A 16,798-nucleotide genomic window follows, 5' to 3' on the forward strand; every position below is an offset into this window, starting at 1 on the left:
ATGTTACCTTCTTATAAAGGCCACCCCTGACCACCCCTCCCCATCGGATCCCATCATTTAATTCATTGCCTTCATAGCCATGTTCACTGTCTCCAACTCTCTCCTTTTCTTATCTGTTCTGTTAGAACTCCAGGTGGGTGGACTTTTTTTTTTTCTTCATAAAACCCTTCAATGGTTTAAAAAAATCTCTCCATTCCTAGACACAGTCTTGCATGGCCTGGCCCCTGCCCACCTCCCCACTTCATCCTGGTCCTCTCTGGTTTTCTTTTTTCTTTCTTTGTTTTTAAATTAATTAATTTATTTATTTATTTTTGGCTGTGTTGGGTCTTCGTTGCGGTGCGCGGGCTTCTCATTGCCGTGGCTTCTCTTGTTGCAGAGCACGGGCTCTAGGAGCACGGGCTTCAGAAGTTGTGGCACTCGGGCTCAGTAGTTGTGGCACACGGGCTCAGTTGCTCTGCGGCATGTGGGATCTTCCCGGACCAGGGCTCGAACCCGTGTCCCCTGCATTGGCAGGCAGATTCTTAACCACTGTGCCACCAGGGAAGCCCCTCTCTGGTTTTCTTTCAGCTCCTTGACACATCCACATCTTACCTTTCTCAGGACTTCAGCACAAACTGTCCATGGTCTGGAATGTCTCTGCCCTGCTCTTCCCAAGGCTTGACTTCAATTTCAACATCACCTCCTCAAAGACACTTTCCCTGCTGGCTCCAACTAAAGTAGCTCTGGTCCTCTATCCCAGTCCCTTGTTTTTTGTCCCAGCATTTACTTCAACTTGCAATTATCTGTCTTCTCCACCAAAAATCAGCTTTCTGGAACAAGAGGCCACAGCTGTCTTGTTTACTGCTGTATCCCCAGCATCAAAACAGGGCCTGGCACAGATCAGGCACTGAATCAAGCACTCACTACCTGGGAATAGACTGAACTTTTCAAGATCTCCTCGTGACACTGGACTTAACCTGTTGGTTGCTTTTACTAGAACCGGGTGCAACTAGTCTCTTGGCCCAGTTTTAACAGATACGAGTTTCCTGTTGTCCAGCAAAGCAAACCGCCTAGCCCCACTCCACCTGAACGAGTTGAAGGATCAGTGGTGTGCCTGGGTCTCATTTTTCAGAGAGGTGGGCTGAGACCCCAGAAGTCAGCCTTTTTACCCCCAAGGCCCAGCCAGCAGTGTGAATACCCCTCCACCACAAGCCGAACGTCCAGTCCCTCCCTCCTTCCCCCTCAAGAAACCTCTCAGCATCTCCTCAGGATGGAGGGGAGGGACAAATCTCAGCAGGCAGTCCAAAGGAAAAGTGGTATTTTTAGCACAAGAGGCTATAAGGAACCAGTCTTTACCACCCGGTTTGCTAAGAAATAAGCAAATGTTAATTTTCTACCCCTGTCTTGAAGCCTACCCCCGCCCCCCAGCCTCCCCTTCCGGTATTTGCAATTCAGCCATTTTTCTAACCCTGCGCTCACCTCTCTCCCTTGTCACCTCTGTAGCCCTGAGATGTGGCCTCTCCTTGGCACCCACAATTTGCCTGGGGTTGGGCCGGGTCGGAGGCAAGGCCAGCATGGCGTCCACGCCGCGCGCCTCGATGCCAAATGTTGGGTGCTGGTCCTGACTCGGCTGGTGCCGCACACCCACTGGGCTGGGCGACCACTGGGCAAGTGCCAACCAGGGCCACCCCCGCCTCTGGCCCCGCCCAAAGTGGGACCCAGGTGGGTAGGCTTTCTGCTTGTATTTTCTTTTTACTTGTATTTCCCCCAGCACCTAGTTCAGCACCTGAATGCATAGGTGCTCAATAAATACTTGTCCAGTGAATGGGAAAAAACAGATGGAGTGATGTGTGCAAAGGGCCTACTGCTTGATATTAATAAGGATTTGTGGAAGGAAGGAAGGAAGGGAAGGAGGGAGGGAGGGAGGAAGGAAATGATTTGGTTTGGTTGATAGAACCTGGCCTTTGAGCAGGAAAACCGAGGTCCAAATGCCCTTCCCTCTGAGCCTCAGTGTTCCCATCCATAAAATGGGGTGGGTGAAGAGACCACTGTGAAAGCCTCTTTCCAGCTGGATGTTTTGCTCTGTTCTGTTCTAGCTGCTCACCCCAAAATTCTGAGTCCCTATGTTCAGCCTGCAGGCTTGGGAACAAGCTTCTTCCTTTCTAGCTGGTCTCACTTTCCATCAGGGAAGGTCTCTAGACTGGTGGCTGGTCTTTGGTCTGTGGTTCCAAAGCCATTTAGCGTAGGACCCAAAAATGACCACAGGCCAAGGCAGGGGGTGTGAGTGAGTGGCCAGGTGTAAGCTGGGGGATATAAAAGGGAGTGGTGGCGACTGCAGCTCACATGCCCTGTTCAGTGGGGAAGCTGCTACCCAGATCCACCCTCCTGTTGCCATGCAGGGATGTGGCCCAGTACTGCCATTCTACTTTAAGAGAGGCCAAAATTCCAGATTTTCATGTGACATCTCCAACATTTTAAATGTTGGCAACTTATTAAAAAACAAAACAAAGAAAAAACCTTAAACAACAAGAACAACAAGACACCATGCTGGCCAAACACACCTGTGACTGACTTGGCCAGCAGACAGATTGGTCTGTGACCTCTTAAGATGACGTCCTCTCCCTTCCCCCAAAGGTTGCAAAATATTTTAGAAATAAAACCAAAGTTCTCTTGGTGTGTAATCAGTCAGCTTAGAAAATGCCTGAGCCAGATCTCTGTATAACCCTGCCATCCTCCTCTCTTTCTGTCAGTTGTTCACGGATTCTCAAACTGTTCTGGAGAATGTTTCTATGTGCTAGCTCTAACACTGGGTGACTATCATTCCCAGGCTGGCAGGGGAGGCCAGAGCTGGGAGAGGGTGGACAAGACCTCCAGGGTCCTTTTGAATTAATTCTGCCACTCAAAACTCACTTAAGCTGTACTTAAACTCACAGTACAGCAAGATATGCCTGGGGTGAGAGCGAGAGCTGCTGTTTTGATTTGCTCATATTACTTACCCCTTTTGGAAAACATACTCCCTTCCTTTGGGGAGCAGCTCCTCCCCTCCCTGTGTGGCTCTGAAGGGACCACCAATTACGAGGCCTGCTCTCCAGCCATGGGATTGGCCCCTGAGAGGAACGTGATTCAAGCCAGCCAATAAAAGGCCTTCCTTGGGATTTTCTATGTGGATGGTAGTAGGGGTTGCTGAGTTGGCATGATACAGGACAGGCCTTATGGAGAGACCAGTGCCCAGACAACAGCTGAGCTGAGAGATGGAGGGAAAGAATTTGGACATCATGCAAGTCCTGGATCCAGCCACACCTGAGGCCAGACCTACCTTCTCAGCTATGTGAGCCAGCAGACTCTGTCTCTCTCTGGCTCCTTCTAATTTGTGGGATTTAGCCACCTATAACAACCACCACAAAATTATAGAGTATGCAGGGGAACCCTGTAACTCTTCCCACAGAGCTACTTTTGTCTGTGCCCTGAAATACCTGGCTCCAGGGAGGTCAAGCGACTTGTCCAAGGTCATCAACCACTCGATGGCAGGGCTACATTTAACCCTGGTTTAATTAATCCTATTTGAGAGCTTATTTCTCTAGACCAGAGTTTCACAAACCAGGTTCCTCAGGCTCTGAGCACTTTACAGAAGTTTCCAGAGATGCCAGAGAGGGCAAGAGTGAGGCAGAGTGGGCAGGACTAGAAAGAGATTGAAATCCTCTGGATAACTGATATTGCTGGAACTTTTACCATTTTTAAGAAATTCGCTAAGTTCTTTTCTATAAATCTTTTTTTTTTTCATCTCCCACAAGCTATGAGCTAGGGCTAATGGCATCCCCCTTGAACAGATAAGAAAACTAAAGGCCAGGAAACTAATCACTCAGGTTAAGTAATAAGTGAGTAGTGGCCTGCATGTTATGGACCATACCTACCTCTCCACCCCCAGTCTTAAAATAGTCCTTCTGTTCCCTGCCTCCATCCCACCATCCGAGCTTCCTTCTGGGAGCCTAGAGAGGCTCCCCCTCTGTCAATATCCTTTTGGAACCTGCAAAGCACTCTGGGAGGAAAAGCATCTTGAGCCCGACCTGCTAATGCTTAGTGAGGTCAGCTGACAGGGAGGGGACCGTGGCGTTGGAGCCTGGAGTAGGGGCGTGGTTGTATTTGGGGTCAAGTGATTTGCTGACCGAGCTTCGGGCTGAGCTCCCATCTTCCACACACTCACCGCTGGGCTGCACTGCGGTTCCTTGTCCATTGCTTTTCAAGCTGGGAAACAAGTTCTTCTGAGGAGTTTTCTCTCCCAAGCGACCAGAGGTCTTTTGGTCCCAGCGGCCTCCAGTAGCCCCTCCAAACTAACCTGTAAAAGAGGATCACCAGAGCAAGCTCCTCCTGTGTCCACCCCTGAAGGGTCCTGGCTTGGTAGCTGTGTGACCCTAGGTAAGTCACTTTACCTCTCTGCACCTCTGCTAGCCCCTCGGTACAAGGAAAGCAATTTGCCTAACTGCACTAACACTGGAGGGCACCTCTCAGTCTACAAAGAACATCTCATTTAATTCTCACGTGAGCCTATACAGTAGATTACTATTGATCCATTTTACAGAAAAGAAAGAAAACAGAGGCTCAGAGAGATTAAGTGACTTAACCAAAGGGTGACCTGTGACAGGGGAAATAAACCTCCCTAGGACTCAGAAGTCCAGAGTTGAAAACTATTACTGTGGAGGAAACCTGAACTCCTCCCTCAGCTTTAAATGTACCCATTCTCCTCCTCGGTCACTGCTCCAGCCACCTGGCCTCAGGACCTTTGCACATGCACGTCACTCTGCTTAAAACTTTTCCCCTGCCACTTCTTACTTGTCCTTCACCTCTGGCCTAGACGTGATTTCCTTAAAAACCCACTTGATGACCCCCCACACCCAAGTCCAGGTAGATTCTCCCATTGCAAGATCCTCTAGCTTCCTGAGCTTTTTCTTTATAATGCTTGCTGCAGTTATCATTATTTAATTTTTCAGTCTGATTATTTATTTAGTCTTTCTCCTCCACTGGACAGTAAGCTCCATAGGGGCAAAGACAGTACTTGCCTTGATTCTCCCTCTTCTGTATCCTCACATCCTGGCTCAGGGCACAAGATTTGTCAAATAAAAATCACTACTTTTCAGCCCTGTGACCTTGGGCAAGTCACTGCCCAGCAACGGACCTCAATTTTCTCATCTTAAAATAAGAGTGTTTCCCAGCGCTTGGGACTGGTATATGAGATGACTGTAGTTGGTGCGTTGTTGGAGGAGGTCATCGAGAGGATGTGACCACTTGTGGACCCGTGACCTGGACCCAGGCAATCTGAGGCTCCTCCCTCCCCTGTCCTTGGAATGTACATTCCATTCCGCCCACTGGTCTCACACTAGGAGCTACTTCAAGGATGCAGTAGTTAAGTGTTATACCATCTGGATGGTGTATGTGTCTGAACCTTGTTAAGGCCTCTGTAAACTGTTGAGATTCTGGTGGGCAGGTGCGGAGAGCTACTTGTATTGCGGCGCCCAAGACAAGCCTCATATGTAAGTTCTCTTGCTTGTTAACCCTGCCTCCTACCAGTCTGGAGTGGCTGCCTCTTTCTTCCATCTCTCCAAGCCTACCGTCTATTGGGGACAGTTTTCAAACCAACACGCACACACAAGAAATTAACGACTGCAGACTTCCACAGCAGGAGTGTTCTTATTTTTTAGGTCTCTTTCATCTTTCTCGTGACACCAAGGAGAAGGTTTTGTTTGGAGCTGGTCTTGAGCTCCTCTTTGAGACTTGAGCTCCTCTTTATACAAACTCAGGCAAGCAACAGTTTGGATCCAGAAATTCTTCACAATACTTGGTTTTCACTAAAATTATTTTTGGTGTTCTACATGGCAAGGGATTCTAGATTTTTCTGATTTTGGTAGAGATAGAAAGTTTCCTTTTTAAAAGATTACTAAAGTAGAAAAAGTGAGTTGATTTAAAGAAAATTCCTTAAGTAAATAGAGTAAGAGTGATACCCCAATAAGGCAAAAAGCTTGAAGAATGGTCCATAAGTGCCTACATTTGGGAAACAGAGGGCTAGATTCTCTCTAGAGATGTTTAGCAGATTTCTATGCTCTTTTCACCAATTCCACACCCTCAGAGTATCCTATTCCTCATTTATTTAACAACCACTTTATATAATACTCATTATGGGCCAGATCCTGTTCTAAGTGTTTCACAAACCTTATCTCATTTAATCCTCAAAGCCCTATGAGATAGATGCTATTATGATCCTCATTCTACAAGTACAGAGACTGAGGCACAGAGAGGTTAAGTAGCTTGCCCAAGGTCACACAGCCAGGAAGTGGTGGGGCTGGGATTCAAATCTGGGTGCGACTGTGATCTGACTGTGGTATGGTCAGGAGAGGGCCCAGTAGGTGGGCGCATCCTCAGTATCTGGTGTGCTGACCCTGGGGAAACATCTGTCTTCTCCACCAGCCTGGGAGCCTCTAGTGAGTAAAGAATTGGTGTTTTATGTCCTCATCCTCGGTGCTTAGCACATAATAGGTGCTTATTAAATGTTGGTGGAATGACTAGATAGATAGAGATATGATTTTATTGAGTGCCTTCCATGTACAAGCACTAAGCACTTTACATTTAATGAAGGTAGTGCTGTTCCCATTTTACAGAGGGGAAAACTGAGACTCCGAATGCTTGTGATATGGCCAGCTAAGAGACAGAGCCAGGATTCAAACTCAGATCTCACCCCAGTGAGTGAGTGGGAATGGGATGTGGATGGTGGACACACTAAAATCTGAGAAGGAAGCATGGAGGCTGGGATGGAGAAAGCCTGGCTGACCTTGGTAGGCTTCGGAGGAAACCTCCTGGGGCAAAAGCTGTGATGACAAATAAGAGGAGCAAATGCAGGTGAGTGGGAGCACCACCCCAGCCCCTTCCCTGCTACTTTACTTACCCAGAAACCCACCAGAACATGGCCTTGGAGGGGAAGGAGGCCCCAGCCTTTGGACATGGATTCTGCAAAGACAAATGATTTAGAAGGGGGAGGACTTGGTCTCATAATCCATGGCCATATGTGGTAAGGAGAACCAAGTGCAGGAAGACAGGATGAACTGACCACAAGCTTAATACTGAAAGCACAGACTGAGATGTCCTGCCTACTTATCTACAGTAGATACCAAAGGGCATGGTGCTTCCTAGCAGGCAAGCCAAAAAGGGATTCGGCCACCGGACTGAAAGTGCCTACAAGGTAAGAAGGAACAGTTGCTCAGAACAACTTTAGTAATACTGAGACCAAGAAGTTCTCAAAGCAAGGACCATGCATGACACAGACAAGAATGTCCTCAACAATATCCTTCAGTGAATGTGGAAAGGAGGTGAAGAAGAAGTGAGATTTTACCAGCAGCTCCAGGAAGACCGCACAGATTTATACTCTTCATCAATAGGGCATGAGAGTGCCCGTTTTACCACATCTTTGCCATCGCAGCTTGTTATCAATCTTTAATTTTTTTTCTGCTACTCTCATTGGAAAAAGTCCTATTACAGTTTTAACTTAATTATTCAAACCGTTGAGCATCTTTTTAGATGATTTCTCAGCTCAGCTGTCTTTTTCTCAGAGAATTCTTTCCTGATTTCACAGACTTATTCAGTGTTACCTGTTGTAAACTCTCATGGACCGTGGACTTCTCCTGCAGAGCATTTCTACTGGGCAAGTCACTTTAATCTTGAATCTTTACAACCAGTCCCAGTTGCAATTTTCCACACGTTTGTGTAATTGTGTGATTAACGTCTAGTTCCCCTACTTGGGTGTTAGCTGCATGAGGACAGAGACATCGCTTGTTCACCATAGATCCTCAGTACCGAGCTGGGGCATAGAGCATGTTGGCAAACTGCAGCGCCCAGGCCAAATCCGGCCCACTGCCTGTCTCTGTGAATAAAATTTTATTGGAACACAGCCATGCTCCTTTGTTGACATAGTGTCTGTGTCTGCTTTTGTGCTATGAAAGCAGGCTTGAGTAGTTGCCATACAGACACTGTATGGCCCACAAAGCCTAAACTATTTTCTATCTTGGACAGAAAGAGTTGGCCAACCCATGGAATGGAGTAGACATGTAATATGCTTTTGGCTGAATGAATAAAAAAATTAAAGGCCTGTGCTCTAGTTTAACTTCCTTCCATCACTTGCGGGGGCTGAGACGGAACAGAAGAGGGACAGGGACAAGCAAGGCACTGGGTTGGAGATGTGGTGACTTACAGGCTGCGGGGGCCTTTTAGGGAAGAAGGGCGGTTGATCGGCGAAGCAAGACAGCGCAAACTCTGCCACCACCAGAGACAAGTACAAGTAGGTTGACAGGTGGCGGAAGGGGTCACTCTGGAAATCCTGTGGGAGAGAAAGCAGAAGACCCACTGAGTCTGGGCTCTTGAGGAGCAGAGACTGGGGAGGATGTGGGGAAGGGGAGAAGGGGTGGAGGCTGAACAGGGTTTCTGATGCTGGGAGCAGTGCCCAGGCAGGGGGCCGGAACCGCCAGGTTTGAAAGTCAGAACCCCCAGCGTTCCTGGGCTTCTCGAAAACACCTGGCTTATGCATATTCTGTCCATACAAATGGCAGGCGGGGTGTTTGCCCTTAGCCAGGTGACAACTGGCTTTAGGCACCGGGACATGAGTTGAAGGGACACTTTGCCTTTCTCCTTGTGCAATAAAGGACCCCCTTCCCCTCCCCCCACAATCTCCCGTCCCACTCCCTTGTGGCCAGTGTTCTCTGGTTTAAGAAGGGAGCTGGTTTCATGGAGCATTTACTCTGCCTCGGGCACATGCTGGAATCTTTACATGCACTGTCTCATCAAGTTCCTCCCGACCCTGACCCCAGCTGGGGTTTACCTGCTCTGTGTTACTCGTTGGGAAACCAAAGCTCAGGGGAGTGATAGCACCTTGATCAAGGCCACACAGATGATCTGATCCAGATCATGAGCTTTTGCTGCCGTGCCATGATTGCTTTCGCATCCCTTGCCTCTTCTGGCCAGAGAACCCTAATTTTTTCCCCCATGCTCAGGTATGGGGTTTATGCAGAACTGATTCCATCCCAGTGGGTGGGCAGGTGATGGGCAGGTGATGGAGGCCTGACTAGTGGGTACCATCTAGTCCCCTGGCTACTGATGGAACATAAGTCTGGAGCAACTGGGGCTCTTCTTGCCATCCCACTGGAAAATGAAGCAGAGCCAAGGGACAGAGAGAAATGGAGATCTGGTGGTGTTATCTAAATGTCTGGACCCTCTATGCCTGGCAGGTCCCACGTCTATGAGCTAATAGATTCCCTTGGACTTTTTTTCCCTAAGCTAGTGTGAGTTGAGTTTTTGTGGCTTAAAACAGGAGCCCTAGCTTCAAATCACAATTTTTCTACTAAATTTTTATACTTCTTTGTTTTTATTTTTGTTTTTTGGGGGCAGATAGTAGACAGTCTGATATTCCAACTACATTATTCCCCATAGTGTCATTTTTACCATCGTTTCTACTGGAAAGTTTGTTCTGAATTTGGGTGAGATGGACTTGGCTCTGCAGACCTGAGCTGCATGACCTTGAGGAAGTCACTCACTTCTCTCAGCCTTAGTCTCCTCATCTTTAAAACAGGACGATTAGAATCTTCACTGGATTCCTGATGTCAAGTGCTTGCCACAGGTCCTGGCACATGGAGCTCCAGAGCATAGGTGGTCCCAATAGTATTATTTGTATGCTGTGTTCCAAACAGCTAACTGGTAAGTCAACTGTGGGAACCCATCCTTTCATAAATCAGTGGATGGCCTGTGGAATTTTCCCATTAGTTACAAAAATTGCTTTGTAAAGAAATCTGTCCTTAAGGACAGAAGGTGTTTCTCTGCCTTCTACTTTTATGAGCAGGACAGAGTAACCATTTGGCTCTTGAAATGATGACCAGCAGCCTCTGATTGGTTTCCTTATCCGATGTCTTGGGTGAGTGCGCCAGCTATGCAAGTGGTTGTCAACTGGGGAGATTTTGCCCCCAGGGGACATCTGCCATTGTCTGTAGACACAGGTTACCGTAATGGGGTGGTACTACTGGCATCTAGTGGGTGGAAGCCAGGGATGCTGTGCAACATCCCACAGTGCACAGGACACCTCCCCCACTGCCCCCACCCCAAAGAGAATTACGTAAAGGGTGCTGAGGTTGAGAAACGCTTGTTGAGGTTATACATTTTTCTCTGTGCAGCTCATGCCCTCTAACATGGAAACGCTGCCTCCCAGGTAGGGAAACAAATATGGGTGAGTGTGCAAAATGAGTGTGTAAATATGGATGTATGGGAGCACGGGTGAGGGTGAGAATAGGTGAGAATGAGGGGAAACGTGCAGGTACATGGAGTCAGAGTGAGTGCAGGTGTGTGCTGGAGGAGGCCATCCAGAGGACGTGACCGCTGGCTGACCTGTGAGCTGGACCCAGCAATTGGAGGCTCCTCACCCCTCCCCTGTCCTTGAAATGTGCATTGTGGCCACACTGTTCCTGCACTAGGAACTACTTCAAGGATGCAGCCTTCCTTGAAAGAGCAATGTGTTGATTAAACCCTCTGGACAGTACATGTGACTGAACCCTGTTAAATCTTCTATAAACTGTTAAGATTCTGGCAGGTGGGTGCAGAGATCAACTTCTCTTGCATCGCCCAAGACAAGCCTCGTAGGTAAGTTCCCTTGCTCGTTAAAATCGTCACCTACTGATCTGCAGTGGCTGCCTCTTTCTTTGGTCTCTCCTGGCCCTCCGTGTATGGGGCCGGTTTCTAATTTCACCCGGGAACCCCTGAGGTTTCAAACCAACAGTGTTTCAGTGCCTACGCAGTGTGTGTGAGTGTGTGCATGTGGGACATTTGTGCCTGAGTCCTGTAGGAGCTTGAAGGCATAGCCACACCTGGGTGGCAGCAATTGTGAGTGGACGTGTGCAGGCGAGTGTGTGTGTCTGTGTGTTTGTGTGTGATGTTTCAGAGTCTGTGGTTGTGTGATACGTGAATGGGTTCATACAAGTGTGTGCAAGTGAAGTGTGTGACTTGAGTGTGTAAGACAATGGGAATTTGTGTTGCCAAAAAGGTATGGGATGATGGGAACTTCTATGTGAAATGTGTTTGTGTGTCACTTGAGTTTAAGCACTTGTGGTGTGTGTGTCTCTGTGTAGAGAATAAGCCATGGGTGGAAAGACGAGGAGGAAGGATGGGACCCAAGGCCTGAAACTGCCCTACTGGTTCCCAAGTGGCCCAGGCCCCCACTTACCCCTTGCGAGGCCTGCTGGGCGGTGCTGGTGGCTGGGAAGAGAAGGCAGAGCAGCCAGTACCCAAAGAGCACCCCAGACGCCTGGACCCCCTTCTTCCTCTCAGCGTGGATCAGGAACATGGCGAAGCTCTGGACCAGAGAGTCAGGTGGGAGGTGGACAGAGGCAGGGAAGGGTAGGGGAAGAGAGGGTAGGGAAGGAGCCCCGCTCTGCCCCATGCCCTCCACCAGGGCAGGAAAAGCAGCAGCTAGGAACAAGCCAGCAGGTCTGGGGATGTCATTTACCATTGTGGTGAGCCACACGGTGGGGTGTATGAGGAACTCTAGGGCCTGGGGTGTTCCCTGCCGGATTCTCCAAAGAGTCACAGACACGCTGGAGGTACACAGGATTATGAGGGTGAAGCCAAGCACCTGGGGAAACAAATTTGGATAAGGCTGGCGGGGGGGGGGAAAGAAAGATGGCGGCCAATTGGACAGTGGCTCTGGATGGGGCACTGTAACGTACCAGTGTGATCATTGAACAGTGCTGACGTGAAAGAAAAAGCTGTAAGGGGTGATGCAGCTCAATCTTGACCTGTAACTGTCATATAAATAATGCACCACAAGGGCCCAAGCCAACTTGGTGGGATCCAAAATGCCAGCGGTGCTCCCATAATGCACGGGAGGATGCTTTAGGGATGAAGGAACAGCATGAAATGAAATTTACTCTCTAGGTGAAAATGTTATACCCTCTTTAAGTCTCTTTCCCTCCCTACTATTAAATCAAGGAGGAACTCTCTGTTGGGGCTGGTATGTCTCCAGGCCTGCTCTAAGACGCATTGGTCTCTCTTTTGAACAAGAGAAATCAAGAAAGTGGGCAGACCTGGGCACACTGGAGAAACTATTGAACATTTCAGTTAGTCTCAAGCAGGGGTCAAACTACCACCTGCAGGCTGAGTTTGGCCTCCTGCCTGTTTTTGTATCACCTCTGAGCTAAGAATGGTTTTGACATTTTTCAATCGTTGAACAAAACTTTAAGAAGTCTAATATGTCATGACATGTGAAAATTATATGAAATGCAAATTGTAGTGACTATAAATAAACTTTTATTGAAACACGGTCACATCTATTTGTTTACTGTTGTCTGTGGCTGCTTTCCTGCTGCAAGAGCAGAATTGAGTAGTGGGGACAGAGACCACATGATCCTCAAAGCCTCAGACATGTACTATCTGGCCCTTTAAGGAAGAGTGTGCCAGCCCTGGAAAGGTGGTCGGCAACAGGTCAAAAATTTACAAGGTGGTATGGGAATAAATGAACCTTGGAGGGCATTCTTGTAGAAGTCTGGAGAACGGGAGGATGAGCAGAAAAGCTCACACTTGCAATGCCAGTGTTTTTCTAACACTGTCAAATAAATACATAACAATTTTAAGAACTGTTCTTTAGTACCGCCAAAAATCAATGCATAGCTGTTAAACATTTAAAAGGGTCATCCTAGCATGGCCCTAGAATCACCTTGTGTATCCCAGGAGTGTACACTGCACACTTTGGGGAATGCTGGGCTGTGATGGCCATAAACTGGATGTGTGGGTGTCCGGAGGTGTGTTTGTGGATGTATGGTTTTTATTATTACCAGATCTGTTTGGGAGAATCTATTCCACTGAGTTTCCCTCTGTAGCCTCTGGGGTATTGCTCTGTTTGATTAACAGGGTCCCTTCTTGTCCCCACGCTGTGTGCTCCTTGATAGAAGAAGTGTCTACTTTGGGGTCTCTGCCAGGTTCCAGCCTGTTTCCCCCGACCCCCTACCATTGTCTGGTTACAGGCTCCCAGGGGCAGTGGCTACCATTTTGGCCTTGAAGAGGTGGGACATCTGGAGGTAGCCCTTGTCATGGCGGTGGATGTAGAGGAGGTGGATGGGGCCAAGGACCCAGAGGTACATGGGGGGCACCCAGACCCCTGCCGTTTTCAGGAAGCACAGGCTCAGCAGGCGGGCAGCGGCGGGCTGGGGCTCCGTCTGGTTCCAGACCTGAGGGAACACCAGGGTGACTCTTATGATGGTACAAACGCAGGGGTCCCAAACTCACCTGCTTAGGGGGCCAGGCAACTCTTTGGACCCCTAACATTTACATGAAAATGTGCTAAGCACTCTTTAGAGTACTTCATAATTCTCAACTTCTTTAGCCCTAACCCCAATCTTATGAAGTAGATGCAGTCATACTGATTTTGCAGATGAGGCAGCTGAGGCCCAGAGAGGTTAAGTAAGTTGGCTGATGTCACCCAGTTGGACAGTGGTGGTGCTGGGATCTGAATCAAGGCAGTCCAGTCCTAGAATCTAGGAGACCTGGGCTCTCTGATGAGTGTTGGGCACATACTTATAACCACTGTAGGAGGTAGGTATTACTGTCCCCATTTCATAGACCAGAAACTGAGGCACGGGGTTGGGGTGTGGGGGAACAGACTCCTTCAGGCCCACACAAATAGGAAATGGCAGAGCTGAGTCCATGCTGGCCTGTCTGACCCCGAAGCTTGTTCTACTGGAGGTGGCCATCTGTAATTCTTATCTCAGACCTTCTGCTGGCCTTTCCTTATCTGAGAAGTGTGAATGTGAGTTTAGAAGACACGGCTGCTTTAATTCTCCCCCTACTGCATCACTGCCACCCTCCCACTAGAACCCTTTGATGAGACAGGAACCAGAGAGGGGTGGGGCGGGTCTAGTAGGCCCCTTTAACATGGCTGGGTTCTTTGGGGGACCAGCTTGGTTAAGGGGGTCGCCCCGCCCTGCGGTTAGGCTGGCAGGTCTCCTCCCCTCCCGGCCAGGAGTTTGGAGGTCTCTCCCCTTCCCTGCCCAAGAGATTTCTCGAGCCCGAAAAGGAGAGAGGGGCGGGATGGAGACACTCACCTCCGGGCCCGCGCAGGGCTCGCCAGGCGCGGCCATCGGGCACCGTGCGTCCGTCAGTCAGTCTGTCAGACTGTCGGTGGGTCCCTGGACAGCTTCCCTGGCCGCGCTCCGCCGTGCAAGGGGCGGGGATTCGAGCGCCGGGATTGCGAGGCCCCGGGCAAGGTCCGGCCGCGCGGTGGGGGTGGGGCGCGAAGGGGTGAAAGGCGAGGTGGAGGGGCGCTAAGGGAGGCCCCAGCAGGCAGCGGGGAGGGGATCCCGGAGCCCCAGAAAGTGCAGCGGCATCCCCATATAACCCCCCTTCCCCCTGGAACAAATGTCATCGCAAGCTTCCCGAATACTGTGGACCAACAATTCCAGGAATTTATCCTGATAAGTGAACCCAACAGGTGTGCACATGTCCAACAACCGGCATGGGGGATGGGGGCACCGCCTGGTTAGTAAGAGCCGCAGTCTCCTCACCTGTGGGATGGACATTGTCTGCCGCTAGGGTGGGGGGAAGATTTTAAGATGACCAACAAAGTGTCTAGCACAGTGCCAGGCACACAGTAAACGCGCAAGCGGAATTAGCTCTTATTAGCATTAGTAGTGTTATTTCATCCCTAGGTTACTAAGCCGTGGTTCAAAGCGCCATTGCAGAAATATATTTAATAAGGAAATATGGTTGCTAAATGCTAAGTGGAAAAAAGAGATTATAATACAAAATAGCCTGTGATATGTTTCCAAAGGAAAAAAGTATGTGCTTAAGTTGGGGAAAGTGGGGAAGGAAGTCAAGTCATTTACCTTCTTCTTCTGGGTCTTAAAGCAAGGTGTGTCCCCAGCCACGAGTTCTTTTGGGAGATGACTCTATGTAACATATATGCATAGATAAAAAGATGGAAATGCTCTAAAGCGGTGGTCATGGGAATCCTAATTTTTCTTTTTCCTTGCTTTCCCTTTTCTATTTTCTTTCCTTCTGCAATGAGCATGTATTCCTTTCAAGATAGGAAGGAAAGACTCAGCTTTTTCAGACCGACAAGCACAGGTGCTCAGTTTGAGTGAAGAATTCAAATCCTTTGCACTCTCCATGCTGCCCTGTTACTTCTTGTCCTTTTTCCCGCCTCCGGCAGGGCTTCCACAGCATGGGTTCCCTGGCCTTTTCCCCTTTTCTTTTCTGAGTTTCTCCAACCCTGGTCTGGGACCTAGGCAGTATGCCTTCAGCTGTCCTCCTGCCTGGGAGTTCTGGAAGAGCAGCGACACAGAAACTCAGGGATCTGTCTTGAGGCTGAGTGTGGATGGTCTGCTGTTTACATTCAGATCGCGTCTGTTTATTTGAGGTGGTTTTGGTGGCGGCTGATGGAAATTATGGGGAGGCTTGAGCCCCCTCTCCCTGAAACCCCCGCTCCAGCTGGCATTGCCACAGTCCTAGCGCTTTATTTCTTTATATACCTGAAGATGAATTTGAGGGGAATGGTGAAAGTTTGAGGGAGAATGGTTAGGAAGGCAGGAAGAACACAGAGGAAATCAGCAGGTGAGCCAAGAACAGAACTCGGGCATCCCAAAGCCTACTTTCCAGCTCTCTGAACAACACATGGCTGTGTGCGGAGCCCTAGATAAGTCCCTTTCCCTCTCTGGGCCTCGGTTTACCATTCTGTAAGATAAGAGGATTCCATAGGCCAGCATTTCCTAATCGATGGCTTTCACCCCCCCTGGTGATTTGCTAAGACAAACCAGGGATTTATGTTAGGGAGAGTAAAGGGCATCTGTTTCAATTGTAATGATAAATAATGAACCTCAGAAAATAAAACCATTATTTAAATAGTTTCTCTTTATAATTGAACAGTTGAGAATCTCACTGTATTTGGAGTGAGAATGCAGAGTGAGAAGCAGAAATCTGATGCGCTCATGATTGAAATCCTCAGTGGGTGTATCGTTGCATTGTAGCCACTGTGAAGGTTTTGACCATTGTGTAGTTTAAAATCACTGTGATTCATAATTGTATTATATTGCTTGAGTTTTAGCCACAATGGCAAATTTCAGTGGGAAATCTTCTCTTTTACCTCATCATTTAGAAACAAAGTATTAAAAACTATCCAAATAAAGCACTTGATGTTTTCAGGGGTAAAATGGAAGACTTTCAAATATCAGGTCAGAAAAGCAATTTTTGTCTATTTTGATGTGGTGACTTGTAGTTCATCTACACTATGTTATACACTCAGTCTTAGGACAAAATATAACGTGCTGATTTTTGAACTTATTTGCAGATAAATCATGCATTGTCTCACAGAGCTAGTTCAAAGTAAATCAAACTGCATGCATCTCTTGCTTACTGGGGGAAAACCCTCAAAGTTTGTTTCTATACAAATGTTATTGGAGCTGGGATTAAATAAAATTTAAATACCTTTTAAATATTATGCTGAACTTAAATGACATGTTTTTCTTTAAAAAAAAACTAATTCATCACTTATCACGGAAAAATACACCAGTTGACACAAATCCCTAAAAGGGGTTTGAGATTATACTTGTGAAATTTACGGTCAAAAAGATTCGGGAAAGTTGTTGGATACTTCGATCAACAGTCTCTCGTCCTTTCCAATTTCAGTGCTACTGAATTCCAAAGTAGAGTTTAGCTTTGTAGTTTACGACTGTACACACACACTTTGCAACTGCACCTGCCAGACGGTGCGAGGAGTCCTCCAGGCCTCCAGAGGGCACAAATGGTCTCGTTTTGT

General features: G+C 48.2%; 1 protein-coding gene across 1 annotated transcript in view; it reads right to left on the minus strand.

Annotated features, from left to right (window-relative positions):
* ABCC6 (ATP binding cassette subfamily C member 6) overlaps positions 1-14,126 on the minus strand; it is a 62,599-nt gene extending 48,473 nt beyond the window's left edge. The window contains exons 1-7 of the mRNA XM_068565624.1: positions 14,091-14,126; positions 13,035-13,217; positions 11,501-11,626; positions 11,219-11,347; positions 8,210-8,335; positions 6,911-6,972; positions 4,181-4,312 (exon numbers count right to left, since the gene is read on the minus strand). Of these exons, the coding sequence (XP_068421725.1) occupies positions 4,181-4,312; positions 6,911-6,972; positions 8,210-8,335; positions 11,219-11,347; positions 11,501-11,626; positions 13,035-13,217; positions 14,091-14,126 (794 nt within the window). The remainder of the gene's footprint in view (positions 1-4,180; positions 4,313-6,910; positions 6,973-8,209; positions 8,336-11,218; positions 11,348-11,500; positions 11,627-13,034; positions 13,218-14,090) is intronic.
* Positions 14,127-16,798: the final 2,672 nt, after the last annotated feature.

This window comes from Eschrichtius robustus, chromosome 16 (assembly GCF_028021215.1).
Source record: "Eschrichtius robustus isolate mEscRob2 chromosome 16, mEscRob2.pri, whole genome shotgun sequence".
Lineage (NCBI taxonomy): Eukaryota > Metazoa > Chordata > Mammalia > Artiodactyla > Eschrichtiidae > Eschrichtius > Eschrichtius robustus.